At 34.0% G+C, this 22,455-nt stretch overlaps 1 protein-coding gene across 1 annotated transcript in view; it reads left to right on the forward strand.

Annotated features, from left to right (window-relative positions):
* Positions 1 to 22,455, forward strand: part of LOC124366010 (protein groucho-like) — a 133,673-nt gene that overhangs the window by 53,123 nt on the left and 58,095 nt on the right. The window contains 1 exon segment of the mRNA XM_046822201.1: positions 19,515 to 19,612. Coding sequence (XP_046678157.1) covers positions 19,515 to 19,612 — 98 coding nt within the window.

Consider the following 22,455-nt stretch of genomic DNA (forward strand, 5'->3'; position numbering starts at 1 on the left):
GAAGTTATTTCTTCCACTTCCCACCCCGGATACGGAAGTTGGAGTAATTTAAAAGTACTGTTGCCAGAGTATCACCTCCCGTAATCATACAAATTGCGACTGTTTAAACACGCCTTTGTCATCTGTAAAAATAATAACACCTGTAGGAATAATAGAGGATAGTCTCTGTTATTTGGGTTTGCAAAGAAGACATCTCAACTGTCACAATGTAACGTGACGTAGTGGAACGGTTTTGAGGTATTGAGCTTTGATTGTACCGTACTATGTAAGTTGCGTAATGCGCTGATGCGGTACGCATGTGCAGTGCGCTGGTGCGGTACGCATGCGCAGTGCGCTGGCGCGGTACGCATGCGCAGTGTATAACGTCACGTGATGCTCTGACCAACGAACCGTCTGACAAGTTGACATTTGTCAGCAGACGCACGAGAAATTGTGTAACTGAATTATATTTTACAGTTAATACCCGTATCCAGTGTAGTGGAGATGGGGTTCATGCTCTGATTAGAGAAAAACACAACATCGAAAGAATAGGAGTGCCGATGGTCTAGCGGTCTAAGACATTGCAGTTAGAGAGAGCACAGGTTCAAATCCTGTCTGACCGTTGTACTTTTTGTCAGTACCATCGTAGTATCAGTCAGGACTCACACCCCCCCCCCCCCTTATAGTGTTTGATAAGATCCTCGCAAAGATCAGTGGCCCATGAGGACGGGTAGAATAAGAGTCAAAGAAGGTAAAGAAAAATTGGACTAAGAGTAGTCTAATTTAAAAATAACTGTTTAACTAACCTTACTTATAAGTAAATCGATGGGCCTATAAATTTTTTAATTTCTTTATAAATTTTCCTCTGGTCCCAACTAAGAAATGGTCTGGCGAGTAGAAATTAGTCAAGAACTTCATACCTGTGGACGTAAAAGATATCATCCAGGATGTACCAACTGCACTGTGACAATAGAAGCCTCATAAATCGATTTATCGATAGGTGAAAGTGACGATGTGTGTGCTTCAGAGAAGACGAATTTAGGATAATTTTACTAGGATATGAATATTACACGATAAGTAGTACTTCGCTGTGGTAGCATTCAAAAATTGAAATGCATTCATTTCATCCTTGAGATGTCCTGCGGACTTAAGGCCATGTCACACTGCCGTGGCGTCGCGTCCGTCCATCTGCGGATGGATTTTTAAAATAATCGCTAACCATGTTGTCAAATAGGACAAGTCACAACCGACGTGGCGCAACGTTCGTCGCGTCGGCCAGCGTCTGCTGCGCTATGCGGCTGGAGCGATCCTTGGCCGACGTCGGCGATGCTACGAAGGCTCGCGCGCATGCGCATAAAGCACCTCCCAAACCCCCCTCACCGGGGCACCGCGCGCTCTTGCCACTGCCTAATTTTATTTTATATTTTTAATAATTTGTTTAAAAAACCCCTTGCACGAAGCTCTAAAACAGCCCGACACTCCAGGATGAAATGACCGCCAGTTCTAGGGTTAATGAATACTCTGGTGTCATGTTTATATGCAATCATTTTATTTGTTATTTTTCATATTATGTTTGATCTATAACAAAATTAAATAGGCCTTTTTTAAAAACATAGACTTATTACAAAACTGAAAACACCAACACAAAAATTACAAAATAATCCTTTCAAGTGCATCTTATATATAAAAACCAATAGTTTTAAGGAGGTATATCAAAGTATTGAATGCCCTAATTACTAAGTTCATAATAGAAATAGTATTGCATGTAATAATGAAAATATAATTCTGATAATAATTATTAATGAATACGCTCCAGAACAATAAATTAATTTTGTAGAGCTAACAAACTATTAATTCCACTATCAGTGTATAACTAAACAAATTCAAAGTATTTGAAATGCATAAGCAACCTAGAAAGACGTGGCGTTGGACGCGGACGCGTGTCTGGTAGTTTGACAGGATTCGAGACCGTCGCGGCATACGCGGACGTTCATACTATGGATGGACGGACGCGACGCCACGGCAGTGTGACATGGCCTTTACAAAGAATTCTTATAAAAAAGAAAGACAAAAGAGAAATTGTGCCAGTCTATAGAGTGATAGGCTTAGCTGACGCTCAGCCAAATGACTTGCACCGTCATCGAACTCGTTGATCAAGTCTTTAGATCAATTCGTTGTTGAAGAAACCGATCAGACGGACAGACATGTAGAGACGAAATTGTTTCGGTTCCCCGAGTGGTAAGACTTTGCTAACGCTCAGCCAATAAGAGCTATTCTCAATTCTATTCGCTCATCTACAGTTATTATTACCTGGGACAAACTTGAGTCCTGCGTAAGATATTCGAAACTTTTATTAAAAATTTTAAAACTTAACAGACATTATGCTGTGCCAAACTGTAAATTAGCTTATACGTTGATCTCTATGTTCCAACAGGTATATTGATCAAGCGTATATTTGAAACTATAAGATGTGTCGTCATTCTAATGTAGTTAAGTTACTAAATATGGTCATTTTGTTTTAAATTAATATTTTATATAACATATAATACGTATGTAAATCTATTTTATAACGTTATAAAATTGTAGTGAGAATAACGGATAACATGTTAGTAATTTTTTTCAATCAGTTTACTTGTAAATATTTTTAATGCTTGTGTCCTCGGTTTCGCCGGTACCGTCAGTTAAGCTCATGGATATTCGGCCTACAGATAACCATTTCTTAATAAATTTTATGATGGATAAAGTGAGACAGATCCGACCGGTTATATTATCACTAAGTGTTTCTCAATATTGTCCGCCATATTTAACGTCATGAGAAGAATGAACGTCCTTGTCCATTGGTGATTGGGAAAGGAGTAATTAATTGTTCACGACTTGTTTCAGGAATACTCTAAACAATATGGAACTATTGTTGTGAAGTTAATGACTCCCGTTCGTAGAATTTGTAATTGCGTTTATATTAAATACGTTTTACCGGCGAGCAATGAATGGCGGGGGGAGGGGGAGACAGGTGTAAAAGTGGAGGTAGATATTCGATGGGGTAAAGCGCTCGCTGACATCAAAGTAGTAAAGATAATTGCATGAATAGCCCGTGCTCAGAGCGTCTCTCTCTCTCTCTCCCTCCCTCCCCCACAACACTCTCACCCCCCTCCCACTCTTCCCGGCTCCATCCCACACCGGCAGGCATCTCGCTCCAATTCATCACCACCGGTACCAATAAATACTCTGTTTGTTTTTTCGAATCAATATGGATTGTCGTTCGCGGCGTTGTCATATCTACCGTGGCGTACAATTGGAATCGATACTACCAAGACTCGGCAACGCCGCCTCCTTGCTTCGCACTTGCCAGCAATGCCTGGTTAGGTTAGGTACGGTCACACGGCCGAACCATTTCACTCGCTACAACATGACGTTTGGTCCGTAGTTCCTTGTGTCTCCGCAATCGTGGCGCTGTCGGCCGTGTTCCATTCCGGCATTCCTCGCCTGTGTACGTGTCCTTGTTTACTTGCCGACAGGATTCCCATCTCACTGTGTAGCCGTATCCTGACATTCTCGTCGGTCCGGTTCAGTTCAGTTGAGATGAATTAAATACGGGGTCTGGTGGAATGGTCCTGATCCGACCAATCCGATCGGGATCCATATATACTACAGTATATATAGCTGCGATGTGTTTCGGAGATGTGGTTTCAAAGATAGCTTGAGGTAAATTCTCGGTAATTCGGATATGTATCTCACATTATGGGATCTTGTTTGTTTCTACTACGCCCATTGAATCAATGGAACTGTTTTTGGCGTAATGTAAGCAAGACTGATTCATCCATTAAACTCACTCACTCCAGTACATTCAATTCACGTATCCGTAGACAATTAATTGGTTTGTAGGGTACTCACGGATTTTATTGGGATGCAATTGAATATCCCATTTTTATAAACACATATGATCGGAGCAGAACTGAAGAATCCTGGGTAACGTATGAGTAGGAGCGGCGAAAAAGTTACTTTTTCGGACCCCAAGTTTAAATTCCTCCAGGCCAGTCCACTAACGTAGGTGTACTTCATAATCACAATCACTTACGTTCATGCCGTCAAAATCCAAAAATGTGTGTATTCAACATCGGTTATAGCTATATTATATTGTTAGATGTGAATGATCGACTATCCAATGCCTCCTTCCCTCCCACCACCAATACGGGTAGGATAGGGAATAGGACTGAAAAAATATCAGGGAGTAAGTCTTGTACCATTGTTCCTTTGGTATTGAGAAGTTTCAACGTTACATGTTATAGCGTATTGTTGATTGTAACATCAAAAATACGCAGTTTGTTAGAATCTAAAAATAAATAACAGAAAAGCGCACGATTAAAATAAAATTTCACTTGGAATTAATTACCAGTTAATGCAGCACTAAAAATAAGATGTTAATTTCATAATTTTAAAAGCACAGATCACTCACGAAAATATATATAGAGATTGAGTGACATCTTTGATTGTATTGGTTACACAGAGATAAATCATTCATAAGGACGAGGAGTCTTGAGGTTTGGGAGATTATATCAGTTAATTCCGAGGTCCGCCTCTAGGGCTGCGCCACGTTACCGCTCACTGCTCACATATTTACAATCAACTTGAGCCTCTGCACAGAGTGAAGTCGGAGAGGAGCGTTCACTTTTTTCGCGCCTCAATTTAAAGCATAGGGTGGTTTGTCTCTTGTACTTCGTCGGACTTAATGAGTTGGCGTAAAGCCACATTTAAATTGTTGTGAACTTAGTTTTATTATTATTATTATTATTATTATTATTATTATTATTATTATGAACCACAGAAACGTAGTATTATCTTTACAGTTATAATTGAACCATATTAATGAATCATCCGATGGAATATGTTTCTACGCATTATTCTAAAAAAGTCCACATTAGAATCTTCATTTCCTCTGTACCAAAACCTTAACATACTCCCTATACAACATTTGTTCACTTTTAAAACATTACGACCTTTTTTATTGCAGAAAGTGGCAACAGAGGGTTCTCAAGGAGCCACTATAATATGCGTAGTAATGAGCTCAGACTATTCATGTTACCAAAAGTAAACAAGTTTATAATAAAACAATCATTCTTATATCTGGGACCGAAGTATTTTAACAAGTTGCCTACTGAAATTAAAGAAATAGAAAATATAAACCTTTTTTGTAAAAAACTGAAAATATGGCTTTTAGATAAAAAAGAACTTACTTGTTTACAGGAAAATATTTATTAAAATTATATGTATGATTAGTTAAGTATTATAGTATTATTGAAGTATTGTATCTGTTTGCCTTTGTATTTGTAATGAATATTAAACTGTGTACTTTTATATATAAAATCAAATGACTTTGTAATCGTAGTTTAAACGGTGTATCCATTGAAGACAAGCTAAGTCTAGGTTCATTGTAAAAAATTCTAACTGTCTAATCTTATCTTATAGTATCTACTGTTCGCCTCCCCCACATCAAGACACGCCACAAACACTGCAAAGCTGCACGTCAAACCTTAATTGTACAGTATACTGAACTGAACTCAAATATGTTATATTTATTATGTATTGAAATTTGTTAACTAGCCACAATTACTGGTAACAGTGGTTAGTATTATTCCATTATTGCCATGTCATGTAAATTTGAAATACTGTGGAATAAACTTCATTATATTCATTATATTCATTATATTCAATTTATTTATATAACTGTCACATTACGTTATATCATCATAGTTAATTTCATTATTTCAGGTAATACCACTGTGAAACTTAATTTTTTGTTTGCAAGTAAATATGGCTTCCCACACACTTTCGTGGGTGTTGGGTTAGTATGGGTACTGCAGGTTCCAGTGAATTATATTTCCGACGCCAATGTTGAGTTTGGCTTCTTCCTACGATAAAAAAAATATCTTAAAAGTGTTTATTATTGCCATTGTAATTTACTCCGATCTTGTTAGTTTTTCCATAGATGATATTGATATGGTATAGATATAGTAACATTGTCTTCTAGATCTAACACTTATTTTTTGTCGAAGACTCTTGGAGTAATTGGAATTTTTTTTGAATATTAATAAATGTTAATAAAAACAATACTTTTACAATGGTTTATTCTTTGGACTAGGGCTTTCGAAACCAAAGGTTCATCATCAGGCGACTCCACAAATTATTTGTTTTTCGAAAGGCCTCGTCCAAAAAATAAACCATTTGGAAAAGTATTGTTTTTATTAACATTTTGTAATGTTTGATAAAAATGTACAGTTAAAAGTACAACAACAATGACATTACGCGTTTTTTCTTTGTAAACTGAAAATTACTGTGAATATTTTTAGAACATTAAAGAGCTGAAATTGGTACATTATTTCAATGCACAGTCCAGTTAACTTTCATCTAGCATAGTTCTTGCCGACTGCTTTAAAGAGAGTTTTATGAGTCAAATTCTGACAATCCTATGTTGTTGGATATTTTCTAAGGTAGATCATCGCTGAATTTAAAATGGCGAAAAATGCATTGGTTATTCATTGGACAATGTACTTATTATAAATATAAACAAATTAAAAATAATGCACGATGTTTAGACAGAACAGTTGATTACATTTTACAAAGCTCTTTTCATTAATATTTCACATCTTTACAGACTAAGATAAGATTTTTGCAACTTAAAATACCAGTGGGGTAAAGTTCGAAGGGATTTCTAAATAATAATAGGCCTTTATTCACACCAGGAACTATTATAATGTCTATGTCAAATTTTAGTACAATCGGTTGAATAGGTTATGTGTGACAGCAAAACAAACAATGACACCTCCATATTTATATTGTTATTAGGATGGAGATAAGTACAACAATGTGAACAAGATTTTACAACTGATTAGATGGCAAATAGATTAGTTTGAACAATGGATAAATAAAGTGGTGCAAATATTCAAACAATATTACATTATACTAAGACAGGGAATACATTGTTATTTTTATATTAAGTGTCCGCTGGGTAGGCTACATGTACAAATTGATTATTACGATTTAAAGAGAGTCAGTTTTCTTAAAGAAGAAAAATACATCTGCAAACAATAATATTGTGTGTATAATCTTAACGTTTTTCATGAAACGAATATTTTTTTCTAGCCAGGGACTGCTGTGTAGGATTTAATAATGGAGATAACGTCTTTAGGTTCGAAAGGATAACAGGATTTCGGACATTTGCCATCGTTATTGGTTATAAAAGGTATAACACAATGTTTCTAGGATTGGGTGTTTGAACGCTTTTCATCCCCTTCTTTACTTCTTTCTATTCGTTGTTTTGGTATGTATTTAATACCTCCCCCACCTGACGAAGAGGATAGATTCCAGTCCTCGAAACGTTGTGTTGTACCTTTTATAATCTATAACGATGGCAAATGTCCGAAAATCTGTTATCCTTTCAAACCTTCCATTGTCAATAAGAAACTTAAAAGAAGTAGGTTAGGGTCGTTTTAAATATTGTCCATTTTAATTAGGTGTATACATAACAGTCGCGCCGGCCGCGTCTGTGTAGCAGACCATATGTGACACACTGGCCCTTATTTGTTTGAAACAGCTGTTCACGGGAAGTAGAATCGGATAAAGTCGATAAAATATGCAATCACAATGTGTTCTGTGCTGAATTTGCATTACATTCGCTACTTCCATACAGGTTCTCAACGAGTAGTTATAATCTTCGCCGCCTTAGTTTCGGTATTGTGTTTGTCAACTACGACAAAATAATATTAGTGGTCGAGAGGTGGTAAAGAGGGGATTAGTTATACGAGTATAGGACCTTGTAGTTGTGCTACTGGACCTATATACCTATATAGCCCAGTAGCCTACTACTGGAGCGATATTTGAATACATTTTGTAAACTCTAAGTACTTATGTTTTTGAAGTTGTCGATATAATAATTATTCTTTGTATAGAGTGTCTCATAACTTTCTGGACAAAGATATACCAAGTAATTGCACAGGTCAAGATAAACATATTTCACCATATTATGAACGTTGGTTAGTCTTTGATGCTTAGTTTCCCATCTGTCTGGCCGTTTGTGTTTTTTTGTAAAAAAAAAAAATTAATATCTTGAAAACTAATAAATATATTTATACCAAATTTGTTTCAAATTTTTTATGATAACAAGGCTAATTACCGAAAAGTTATCATGAAATTATCTTAAGTATTTTCGAAATGGTGCCCATTTCACCATAAAACTAACTTTGAATATCTTAAAAATCAGCGTTTTTTTCTCTAGAGCTACATCACAGTTTTTAGATTATATTATCAAAATCTAATGACACTAAAATTATTTAAATCAAATAATAAATAACTGATTTAGAGCAAATTTACTGTGTCAAGACATGGCCCACATTGAAGTTCTCAGCGAATAGCTAAAAAAACTGAATAAACGGTAGCTCTTCCTGAGAGTTACAGGACACTCTGTACAAAAACCATTCGTTTTATATGGGATTTTCGCTCCACCAACGACTGAACATATCATTCGAACCGAACGATTCCATTCAATTCTGCACAAGTTATTGAATTATTTCCAAGCGCTACGATTAATTATGCAATAACAATTATTCCCTTTAGTTGAGGCAACAAAAGCGGATAGCTCATCAGAATAAAATAATGCAAGAACGCATTTTCTTCTCAATTACAGCTGTTAATTTTAAATATTAAGGGAAAAACGTGTAAAATGTGTTGATTTAAAATTAATTAGTTATTAATTAATTCATGTAAGAATTCATTAATAGTTCTTATATTTACATTAAAATGATTTAATTTATTATAAATAAAATCGTTCAATTATATGTGAAACGAATTATTCTAATTTTTACAAACTCACTTGTGTAGTGTTATTCAACATATTTTATATCTAACAAACATTTCACGCAAGTAACGTCTTATATTATAATCCGTAAATTTATCGATTTGATGTACATATAATTTGATAGGGGAAGATAGTTAAAGTTGTTCTCTCATGGTGACTAAGAAGTTGATTTCGACCCTAAAAGTGAATTGTTCTGTTGTAAGAGTAAGTGAGTTGAGAGTTGTTCTGTTGTTCTCTTGTACATTTGGTATTGTTCCTTATATTTGGACATTGTTCTTCTTTTTCTAAAACTATATAAAACTGATCAGTTTTGCAATAGTACAAACTTTTAAAAACATGTTATACTGTTCCGTATGACAGTTTTTCGTAATTTATTTTGAATAATTAAAATAATTATTGGTTATACTTTTCTAAATATGTAGTATGGAATGTATTTCATTCTGAGTAAAAACACATGCAATATATAATATATATATATATTCAGGCACAATTTTATCACTTGCATTACCAAACTCTTACACCAGATATAAGTAATTTCTGGACCTAACGCCTTTTTTTATAGTTTTGTTATGGTTCCATATAAGCATATAAAGGTTATGTTTTCTAAAACAACATTATACAAAGTAGCTATCTAAAATTTATATTTTCCTCACAATAGCATATAAATAGTTCCCAGAAATTTCAGATGTCTCTTTTCAAAATTTGAATGTTTTGAACAAATACACAAATTTTATGACCTATTTCATATATTAAAATTATGGAAATAAATTGCTGTGTCGCTTAAAGTACGAGCCAAGGAAGTATTGTATCTAATTTCTTAAACAAACACAGAAATCTGAGAGAAAGAATATTGCATTTGATGGAAACAATCACACTAAGATAACAAAATAACAAAAAGATCGTATCAATGTTTGATAGCAATTTAATAAAACATATCGTTGATAATGGTATACTACTGATTTAAATTTTACATTTTCTAAATTCATTTGACAACGCTTTAAAACATGTAGTATATTTGTTTTAACCCTTTTTACTGCCAGGGTTTTATTAGTATGGTGTGTATTAAATGTTTGATGTAAACTGGGTGACGCATTGGTTTCCCACGGCGATGCACTCGTTATAACACCTTTTCAAGTTAAATTATGTTCCCACATAGGTTATATTTTGTAAGTATTATTAAAAACAGTTATATTTTTAGTATTCAAATGATAATGGTGCTATGATCCTTAGTTTTATAGCTTTTATTATCTTTGTAGGTCAAAACCTCGTATAGAATATATTTACAACTTCAGTGTTGTTATTATTATTATTACATATTACGTGTGTGTGTAACCTATCTTTTTTTAGTTTAGTCCATAGCAATAATGCCTTTATGAAATATTCTTTTTATATCGCATGTAACAAACTCAAATCTTTTCAAAGCCCTTCATACCACTTTTAAATGTAAATTTGTAAATAATTATTTTCCTTTTACTGTTTTAAAAATTATTGTAAATAGTAAGTAGTGCGCTTTTACGGAAAAGGTCGTTCCAAGAATTTACTTTGGTATGAGAGACAAGTTATATATTTATCTCTAAAAACGCTCCCGAGGGACAAGCGGCTGGCGATTGAACTTTTAATAGTATATTATGTAATGAGTACATATTCTCTCAAGTATACACTTTCATTGAGGGTGAAGGGAGGGGGTTTTCCAAACTGGAATAAAAATTGGATTCACTCGACCCGAGAGCTTTCAAAGCTTTTAAAATTGAAGAAACCTGAATTTTGTACACAACGTAAAGAGTGTAACATGTTGACATTTCTCACACCTTTTCGTGTTAGGAAAAGTTACAACTTTGGAAAACTTCACAAAGGAATACAATATTAATAGGGGTAGTTAAATCTCCATTTACGCATTGTTTTTATGGAACATGTATTCACACGTGTATTATTATATTCAATCTTTATTGTTTGTTGTACTTAAAAAATACTAACAAGAATTGTTTATTATGCTATTGAAAAATTAATTACTGAAATAAGACAACACTTTTCTTAGCATGTCCATAAAATTAATTTACGGGTATGATCAAAACTTTATGTAGTCAGAATCTATTGAACGCCGGACTGGTCTGTAGTCCGATAAACTTACTGAACATTATTTTATAGTTTATGTTAGTGTATTATTTTTGTTTAGTGTTTATAATAATACAATTGTTAATTAGTTCAACATTTTACTACAGCACAATATGTGCATGATATTAATTTTCATTGTAAAGAAAAAAATTACCAGCGTCTTTTCAGAGATGTAGAGACAGTGAAGGTACACAAGCCAGCGACAGGACGATTCAGGAAGTAATGGAGTTGTAATATAAATTGTATTTTTAGATAACACAATTATTGTTGTAATATATTTTATATGTAAAATGTGTTATATTTCAATGCCGTTATCTTTTTAATCTTATTTGTATGGAAGCCATGTATTACGCTATTATTTTAATTTGATTTATTTATAAATATGTCAATAGTTTTATACGGCGATATTTTTCACAGTAATCTTTAATGTAGATTTGGACCATAAGAGATTTTCGTGTGCAGAAGGAGAAAAGTTTCTCATATTTCTAGTGGAGGTCTTAAATTTGTACAAAGTCGTTGAGTGGTCGAAGTCCAAAAGAGACGTTGGGACAGTAATAGACGCCAAACCTGCGATATGATTCTACCAACTTAGATCTTCAGGAAGAGTTCTAGGAAATTCTCGTTCGCAGAACTGCTATCTCGCCGGAAGTGGCCCCGGATTTCGCGTGGGACAGGAAGTCCACCTGGGTTTAAGAGTAAGTCACGTGGGTTTAAAAATATAATTTCATTTCCAAATCGGTTACGGTCCGAACTTGTTCATATCAGAGTTGACTGTGTAGTTGACCGGACTTAACCGTGTCTAAGAGTACGGCTGATGCGGCAGTGTTTTGGGTTTTGTCGCGGTATTTGTATCGAACATGTCTTCCCGGTATTACAGGTTCCGAACTTCTCTAGTGCCGTTGCTCATCCACCTCTGGGAACGGCAAGAGTGTCTTTGGCGTCGAACTTGCCCCGATATCAGGGTAGGTGGAGATAGATGGCATTTATCGTGTTTTCTTTGACAAAGGGGTGTACCTAAAAATGGGTTTTAGATTATGATCCCTTGTCATTGATTAGAGCATAGAGCAAACAATACGATTAGAAATGAATAAATCCAAAAATTTTATTTTTCTTTAGAATAATTAGTTTTATAATAAATTATAATTACTTAAAACTGCATTGCTTGTATCAGTTTCTTTTACAGTAATGTGTTAATTAAAAAATAATTATTTAATTTTATGTGCATCATGCTATTAAAGTTGCTGTTAAGACTGTGTGTTAGCCATACTTTCTAATTAATAAATATAATTTTTCAAAAAAGGCTATTACAATGAAACATTGTAGATTTGAGCTCAAATAAGTACAAATATTTTAAAAATAGTTATTTCGGAGAAACCTTTTGTTCAGTAAGCTTATATCTTGGGAAATTTAATAATTTTTTGGTTGTTACACTTTTTTGTTTTTTTGTTTCACTTGTATATTTTGTTATTCCACTTTTTTATTTATTATTTTTTTTACTTTTTATTTAGTTTTTTCACTCTATTTAATCAAACTGACGATAAATGTCCGCTCCACCTCCTCTGAGCAGAACGTGGAGAAGCGATGGCAGGCGCTGAACTGTATCGCCGGCCGCCTGAAAGAACACGACCCCGCGATCACAGAGTGGAGGGTGTGCCAGAAGATGGACCAGCTGACCCGCACTTACCGTCGCTACCAGGCTCGTCGGGCGGAGAGAGGCGGGAGTCGGGAGTTCGCGGAGCCCATGTACATCCAGGCGCTCCAGTTTCTCGACGAGCAGGTCTCTGGGGTAACCGATACCGAACTTGTACCTGATCTGTCCCATATCGCATATTGGGCTGTTTACAGCCTTCATAAAATTATTTTTTCAAATGTGTATGAAATATAAGTACAATGAATTGCCATAATTGAATGTAGTTGACACGCGACCAATATTCAGTATAAAAGCGAGTTAATGATCAATAAAGTATATTAGTTTCAATATTTGAATTTTGTTCCATTCCGCTTACATTCTTTCCAGCACTCCATATTGACTATAATGACGGTTTTGGTAGTGAAAACAGTTTTATTACTTCTACTTTTTTATTTGTAAAGCGCTATCGCCGGGTATCATAAGTTAACCCTATTGATGGCAACGTAAATTCTCCGTAGTGGCAGGATGTTTAGGTATTTTTATAAAGCGTATTACAATTTTAACCATGGTTCCAAACTTCACTCAATTAATGTAATTACTATATATAATTACGTTTTAAAGGAACACAGAAAAATATTTTATACATACAATTTTTTTGTTATCATAAGTTTATGACGAATAAAAAAGTCAATGAAAAGATTTAAAAAAATAAAATTTCACCATCGTCGGATTTTGTTTCATAATTGACTTTAGGCGCACAAGAAAGCAATTCTAATACTTACATGTTTTTCAAATACCTAGTGGTAATTTCAGAAAAATATAGTTTATATGACTTACTTAAAAATACATATAGCCTATACATTTACAAAAACGTACAAACGCACTCGTTTAGAAAAAAATTCTAATGGAATTAATTATAAAACATCTAATGAATGTTAACATATATTGTATTTAAAGCCCTAAAACTCTATTAGATGTTGGATTTTTCCTCTTTGCAAACATGAGTTTTATCACAATCGGATAATATGTACTTGAAAAACAACGTAATCGGGCCCGGATATCTGGCGGTGTTACTTCTAGAAGTTAACATAAAAAGTCATAAATAGAATGTCGGTCATTGTCAGCCGTGAATAATGAATAATTCAATAAACTGAATTTATTATTTTTACGCTATATTTACATTCCAACACTTCGAAATAAATTGGTAGACTATTTTCTCTAAAAACGACAGCCAGACAAGAAGTTGTGTACAATCATATGAGATTTTGACACGCAACATTTTTATAGCTTATTCATAGAGGAAAAAGAAAAAGTAATGCAGTGGAAAGTCAGTGTTAGAAGTAGGTGACAATATTTATTTGACATGCTCATTTCTTGCGTTGTATTGCCGGAAGTTTATACACTGCTATGAAACCTAACTCAACGAACTAAAATCTGCATGTTTGTGAATAACTTGAATTCTAAGCTCTTATCATTCACTCCAAGTAAGTTACAGGCATTTGTAATCATAACCACATAGAAACAGCTGAATATAAGATATAACTTGTGAACAGCATGTACATTAGTTATAACTTCTGGAGCCATGCTTCTTATTCATTTATGACTTAAAAAAAAAATATTTTTAAAAAGAATTCCTGATCACGCAACATCGATCACCATGAAAACTGGACCTACCTACTACATTCATTCCACCAGACATGAACTGTGTGTATGATTTGTTGTCCCCATTTTGTGTTTTTGAATTTTAATATTAAAAAGTCCAAAAAATGATCATTCTATTTATATTGTAAATGCGATAGTGATCTGTTTTTTCGTTTAGCTTTTACACTTAAACTATTCAACCGATTGTACTGAAATGTTATATGATCATTACTACGGTGCCTGGTATTAATATAGACCTCTATTTTTATTTCGAAAATCCCTTCAGGCTACGCTCCACTGGTCTCTACAGTAGCAAAAATTTAATCTTTGTCTCTTAAAGTTGAAAAATATTAATTGAAAGAACCTGTTACAGCTGTCCTGTGTAAACTTTATTTTAGGACAGCACAATCATGTTTAATTAATTTAACCACTAGTTTCAATTTGTTGTGTAAAAGCATAGAATAAACTTGATTAATATCCTCTGCTTATTTCAACCTTCACTGCAACCGCTATTGAGAACTGAGCAATAAAATACACAGATAATAAAATTAAAAGTTATAGACAATTTTAGCAGTATTAGATATAATAAATAAAGTTACTATCTATGTTTGACTATAAATTTAAAGACTGTTATAAAACCCCTCTTGGTTTTCTTTGGACAGAGGTATGCTTTTAAGATATGTGTATGTATATTTATATTTTCCTGATCACGAAACAAGGCAAAATCAATTATGAAAAAAAAAAAAAAAAAAAAAAAAAAAAAAAAAAAAAAAAATACTAAGACAGTAGTAAATTCAAATGGTCATATATACTACTTGACATATTTTCCTGATCGTGGCAACAAGACAAACTCAACAAGGGCATCGAAAATAAAATTCACTCCAACCAGAATTGCTCATACACGTGCAAAGCTTACGAAACTGCGTGCGAAGCCGCGGGTAACTGCTAGTATTATGGGTATATGGGTGTTTTACTTACAATCATAACTACATTTTTTTAACAACTTAAAGTTAGATTATTTTATTTTTACATAGTGATAGTTAGAAATTGGTTAGATTGAAACAATTAAATTTACGGGTCTTTAGAATTTTAAATAAAGAATCTAATCTTGTATTAAATATTACACGAAGTAGTTTAAAAACCGCCTAAGCGTGCACAATATCTCGGAATTAAGTCATGGAGCTGTCCCTGTCCATCCCACTTTTTACCAGCAGCCCCCCCTTCCCCCCACCGACATGATAAAAGTCCACGTTGTGGGATTAGAGCTGTCTGTCAGAGACAGTAGGAGCGGTGTCTCTGAAACAAATATTAGTAGCGGAGTGAGAGAGAAGGAGATATCAGATGAGAGAGAGATGGAGAGAGAGAGCGTGGTGAGGTGTCGGTGGCTGGCGGTCGATCATAACCCTAGGAGTTGGGTTAGTAAACGGGAAGGGGGAGGGTGGGGGGAGTGTCATCTGTCTAGCTGAGCAACAGAACTGTACTACCTACACTACACTACGCGCCATACATAACCTAACCTAATCTAAGGTTTGATCAGCACCGCTTGTTCTTCTACTTGCCTCATTTTCTGTATTTTAATTGCGGTTTCAGATGAGGATTTCGATTGTTGCTATTACTTTTATCGAATGGTGCAATCGATTTTTGGTTTCGAGATGTTTTTGTTGTTCTTAATTCTTAACTATGTATGACGTTACAGGATTTGTTTGTTCGTGTATGACTTAATGACATTAATTGTATATTTACATCTGTATAATTAAATAATTACATGTTTTTAGTTTTAAATATTATTTCTTAACGAATTTAGTTTTGATGAATAAAAAACATGTCACTACCTGAAGCTACAATTCGTGTGCATGCTGTAAAAGTCACACATTTTGATCTTCAGCATTTTTGGGGTCTGTTTACAAAATGCTTAAATTTCCTGACGGAAATGCTTGTAATTTCAATTCAATTGGAGTATTCGAAAAACGTTTTCTCTCTCCTTTTCTGTGTTTAGAGAATGTGAAGTTATATTAAAGTGCTGTGAATTTAACTAAAAAAAATATTTTCCAAACGCAACCTCGAGATCTATTAAAAACTACCTGCATTCATCAACCATTCTGATATGAAAGTAGACCAACATTTTTCAAGACGATGAAATGAACTGTGTATATCCGATTTGTTCTTAGTTTGTAGAGTTATGTTTATTATTAGATTATAAAATATGATCATATTCTTGTCAAATTTTGCCATGTATTTTACTATTAGGAATGGCAAATGACTATGTTAATTAATCATCGATAGTGTATTAATTTGTGGCTGTACTAAATTGTATTTAATAAAACCGCAATGAATGAATATTATTTAACATTCAACTCTCATTTCTTGCAGTGTGTAAAATAATTAGTTGAACGGAACGAATGTGTGTTTAGTTAGTATGACGGCCAAATGATTGGCTGTTTAGCCAAGGCAAGCAGGGTTGAGGGGTTTATGAAATTGCGTAGCGCGGTGTAGTAGGGCAGTGTCGTACGCGCGGCCAGACCCCTCCCTCCCCAGTTCACACCCTCAGTAATAGTCCCATCGTATCATAATAAGACCCTCGTCAAATTGCCTATTCAAATCCTCGCTCCAGACCCTCGGCGGTCTTACAAGTCGAGTTTTTGTCATCCTTTTCGAATTTGCGACTGAAATTAATGTCGGCGGTTTATACGTCTTTGGGCTGCTGCCCCACTTCTCGGAAACCGAAAGTTTACGATTTGATCACCACTCGACCGTTTTTTTCACTACTCTTTTATGACGCCGTTTACAAGTTTTCCGTTGCGAACCCCTTTGTCATATAAGAACAATATGGAAACATTAAAAGTGTAGGAACTATAAGAATTGCGTCGTAAAAGCATGACGTTTTGTTTCGATAAGAATAAACTCCAGCAGAAAATTCCCATTGAGATCCTTTGTTTTTATAAATTAACCTCAAAAAAGAGATCGATTTTTTTTAGCGTTTATATTTGTCCTCACCACGGCCCGTTTCCTCTGTTCCCTACGGAGAAGGAGACGTATAAAGACAAAATATGCGGTTTAGGCGCTGGTGATGGCTGTCCAAAACAAGGCCGATTACCTTACATGAACACAAAACCACAAGTTGAAAGCACAAACATATTCAAAAAATGAATCAATCTTTAACTCAGCTGTTAATTAACTCAGGATCTTTAACTCAGGATTAACTGGAATTAGTTTCTACTACAGGTATAATTTTGACGTTCAAAAGTGTTCTGTTTCTATTGAGCATAGGAAATTAAATCTACAAACACATTACATAAATAATATAAACCACCAATGTAGACCAATTTTTAGTTTTTTAGTTCTATATTAACTTTAGTTTGTATGCTTTTATTTCTTCTAAGTATTAAAATAACTCCTCTATAACCATAATAAGAATGAAAGTAATTATAGTTTATTTACAGATCTGTAATTTCTTATTTGTAAATATTCTTGTTAAAATTTACCTAATGAACTTTGTTTAGTTGATCAAAATGCATAGCCTATACATTTCTTAATTGTTAATTCTGGGAATATCTCTTATTGGGTTTTTTCACTTCCAATGTAGCCTACCTATACATGTTTCGAACACTTACGTTGCTGCATACACATTTTTGGTTGGTTATTTATTTGGTCACTTCCATTTCAGGAGATGATATATGTTATTTAACGGTTTATGATCCGAACAAATAACATTTTAAATGAAATTTAGTTCAACGGAGTATTGAACAATCTGACAGTACAACGAAATTATTATCAAATACACGGACAGACAGACAGATAGAAAGAAAGAAAGAAAGAAAGAAAGAAAGAAAGAAGAAAAAGAAAGAAAGAAAGAAAGACGAACTGCCCGTTTAAAGTTTTGACTGCAAAATAAATAGTGTTTTTCCAGACTAAGAGGAATCTATGTATCAAGTAGCCTACTGTACCTTTCTATTAGATTTATCGCACATAAGGACGGAAAACTAGACGATCTTAAGAAGGTCCTGTCAAGTCCTTAATAAGAAGCAATTAATGTAACCTAACATCTATAGCACTACTTTAACCTCCTGCTATAAAACGATTAAGTACAGTTCTGGTGGAAGACGAAATAGCATTAGACCCAGCATTAAGAGCAATCAACCATTAGGGAGAACAATTATTTAATTGTGAAAGTTTTCTTTTTTTAGAAAGCGCATTTTCGTTGAACCTCTGTTCTAAGCTACTTTTATTTCATTTGTTAGTACCCACAGGTTATATTTATAGCCATTTCACATATTACTTCTTATATTTACATATCCCTCAACTCTATGGTTAGCAAATGTGTTTTAAGCAAAAAAAGTCATTTGGTTTCAAAACTAGTTTTTTATGGTTTCTCATGCTTTTTGTTTTAATTTGCTTATCACAACGTAAAAAAGATCAGGGGTTACTAACTCACGACATACATAATCATTTACAAATCACTGATTCGTCCAAAATACATATCCAGAATTTTTTGGATATTTTATGGATATGGTAAACGATAAAATTAGGTCAGAGTATATAAACTCTTTCTATGAATACACGTATTAATTAATAAATTCGCACACAAATTGGGTTTGAAAGTACAAAACTAATAAATATAAACCTTAAATTGGTACAAATTTGGATTTATAGATTGAATAAACAACATATAGTTAGTTCAGTTGAACATAAAAACTAACTGTCGTACCATAGTAAGAGCTGTTAAATGTTTGTAACGCTTTTATTTTTAAATGTAATGTGTATAAAGGCATCTTATCTTTAATTGCTATACGATAAGATTATACACAACAATTAGACATAAAACCGGGGCATGTAATAAAAAGGACATTAGTTCTAATCGGTGATATCTAAAAAAAGTGTATTAAAGGTTACTTGATATTTTTGTATGGTGGGTATTACCGAACGGCCCCATTTTAAAAATAATAAAAATATTAATTTTTAATTTGCAGAAATTAAAAAATATATATTTTTTAATTTGCAGGACTTTACCTTCCAATTTTACATATGCCAAATTGCAACGTTATCACTCAAAACGTTTTGCAAGTCTCCCTTCATTACATTATAGATATTTCTTATAGGTATATGTTTTTGTGTAAAAAATATAGAAAAATAAATTAATATGAAATATATCTTTATATTTTGAGGTGGAGTTACGGGAGTTGGTATACTGGTGAAATTTGAACGAGTAATTTCAGAACCTATTCTATAAGTTGTATTGCATGTTAGACTTAACAACTAATGTTAGTTGGTGGAAGAGAAGATACTGACCACAATGTTTGTTCACAGGGCGCTCCGCCGCAGCCCGGTCAGCTGAAGTTCACCATCGCGGAGACTTGCGAGCGCATCAAAGAGGAGTTCAATTTCCTACAGGCTCAGTACCACACGTAAGTTTACCCAACTTTACTACTTACTACAAATAGCCTGGGGACACAGTGCAGTAAAGTTTTAGGTCTTGTCTGTGGGCAACCGGGAGGGAAGGAGTCGGGTTGTAGCCCTTCCTGCTTTTTAATCAATTTGACTAGATCACAAATAGATGTTATTTTGATATTTATTTCTTTAGGTAACGTAGGTTTCTTTGAAATGTGTTTCGGAATTTTGAATTTGTCATAATTGTTGACGAAAAGGAAAGTAATACACCTTTTAATAAAATTGTGCTAGAGGAAAATAATGATAAAAGAAATTATACAGCAACTGTAAATTATTTTTGAACTAAAAAATGTAAAAGAGTTATAAAATTAATTTTCATTCTATGTAGTACAACGGACGCATAGACTTTATATATAAATAATCCTGTTATCCTGTATTCCATGCTCTGGTCTTATCTCTTTTCTTTTCGAGGTTTTTCTTTTTTCATTTCTGTTTATTTCTTTCATTCATATCTTTCAAAATTTTGTTAATAATGATAATTCATTTCCTTATTTTAATGTAAGATTTTTGAGTGTTATTAGTTTAGTGCAGACTGATGAACTCGTTTTCCCCATACACAGGCTGATGCCCATGTGGGGATAATTTCCTAGAAAGATATTATTTGATTTATTTTCATTACTCTGTATGATTGTGGAAATAAATGCAATCAAATCAAAAATCAAATGATATAAACAAAAGAGCTGTCATCGATTCATAAGTTGATTTTAGGTTAGTCTGAATCGTGTGGATAAATCATTTTTGGAAAATCTTTTCAAAGTTACAGTTCGTTATAAGTGGTTTACAACTCGGAATGTTGTTAAAAGAGAAGGATATTTTGGGACGGTAACAAGTGAAGTCGACGTGTCCAGTTCTTGGCCGAGGGTGATCCGTTTCCCTGCCGATAATCCCACTCCGGCTCCGGCGGAGGCCGGGGGTCGCCGGGACCGCGGTGGGGAGCGGACGGGGGGAACGTCCAGTCCCGAAACCACACGCGAGGGAAAAAGCGGAAAAATTCCGACCGATCCTCCCGAGGGAAAACCGGGATCGTATCGACCGACCTGTTGTCGCCCAGGTGTAATTGGCTTTTCGTCCTTATCCGACCCTTTTTAACAATTATTGCGACTTTGTACGCTCTCTCGGGCCGGAGAGTTTTTGTCCCCGGCGGATGGAAAGCCATTAGGTTGCCGTGCTGAGTGGCAAGTAGAGCCTCTCCTCCCGCCGCGCCGGGTAATGGTAATGGTTATACGCTATTGATTCACAGATGCCATCAGAGGTTTTTCCGGCCTAATGGAACTGATTTATTATTGCTTCGCTTCAGAATAAGTCCCAGTTCGCCTCCTGGTGAAGCTCTTTACTGTACTGTTAACTTGGCAATTAGTTTGAGGTTACAGTGTTGTAGTTGTTACCTATTGTATACTCCAGTTGCCTATATATGACAATACTCAATAAAATTTTTGTCAAAACAAATGTAAACATATGAATGTCTTCCAGTAAATCCAAAACAAAATAATAGGTTACTGAAGTTTAGACTTTTATCTTTTACAATTGTATATCTAATCAGTGGTGTAACTTGGGCTGGTCTTTTGGTGAATCTGTATGAAGAGCACTACAACACATGAGGGGGTTTGGAATAAAACTGAGTATATCTAAATTTATACAAACTGTATAGGCTTCATTAAAAGTAAAACATTTAACTTCTGTATTTCAAACAAGTTGGGTTGATGTTATGCGTATTTTAAAATTGTTACTCCCCTTACCACCACCCCCCCTTTACACCACTGCAACCATAAATAAAGATAAAGAATATTCAATAAAAAAAGTTCAATATCGAAATAATTATTAAAATATTGTAAGCTGGACACATATTGTAATTAAAATTGGTTTAAGTTTATGTAACCTACTTATAGATTTATGGCATATAATGACATATAATTTATTACAAATTAACAGTTTTATATTAATTTGTATTTTATACATGGAATAGGAACTTGCCATTTCTATTTCGGGATAGATTTTGTAATAATTATTTCTAGAAGATTTGATTACACAAATTCAAAATAATTCTACCTGAGGCTGGGCCTTGAATTTCAAACTGATTGTTTGATTTCAAAAATATAACTCTTGTTTCGAATTAAAATTCTTACACATAAACAACCCGGTAAATTAATTAGTTTCAACTGTATTACTTGATGCTTAATTATTTGAAAGGATAGCAGGGTTGCAGGAATTCAATTTGTTACAAAACTAGAACACTAAGTTTCGAGGACTAAAATCTATCATTTTCTATAGGAGTAAAAAAATGTGTGACAATATAACAAAGCACAAAAAAACTATACGCAAATCATAGAATTAAGTTTATAGTGGTCAGAATAAGCACAAACCATGTCACTGCAGAACACTTGCTGAACACACATGAGAGAAAACCTAGAGATTATTCTTGATTCTCTGAGTACAACTTGTTCTGTTGTCCAGTTTGACAGGTGGGTTCTATTGTTTGCACATAACCATTCAAGTGGTTAACTGTCAATCATCTGTAGATTGTCAGTTACTGAAGTAAAGTGAGCACTGTCATGCATTCTTTCTTGTTCAGTAAGTACACTACAGGGGTGAAAAATGTATGTAGGCTATAGGTAAATGATTTTTTGTGTAAAAATCAAAATTTTTATTGTTGCAAATAAAAATATAAAACTAAAAAATAATTTCTAAAGTAAAACTATAGAAACAATACATAGTTTAATAAGATCCATTGTGCAGATTTATAAAAAAATAGTTTTTTAAATTCTATGAATAAACGTAAATTATTGCATTAAATATGCATTCT

The sequence above is a fragment of the Homalodisca vitripennis genome, chromosome 7 (assembly GCF_021130785.1).
Source record: "Homalodisca vitripennis isolate AUS2020 chromosome 7, UT_GWSS_2.1, whole genome shotgun sequence".
NCBI lineage: Eukaryota > Metazoa > Arthropoda > Insecta > Hemiptera > Cicadellidae > Homalodisca > Homalodisca vitripennis.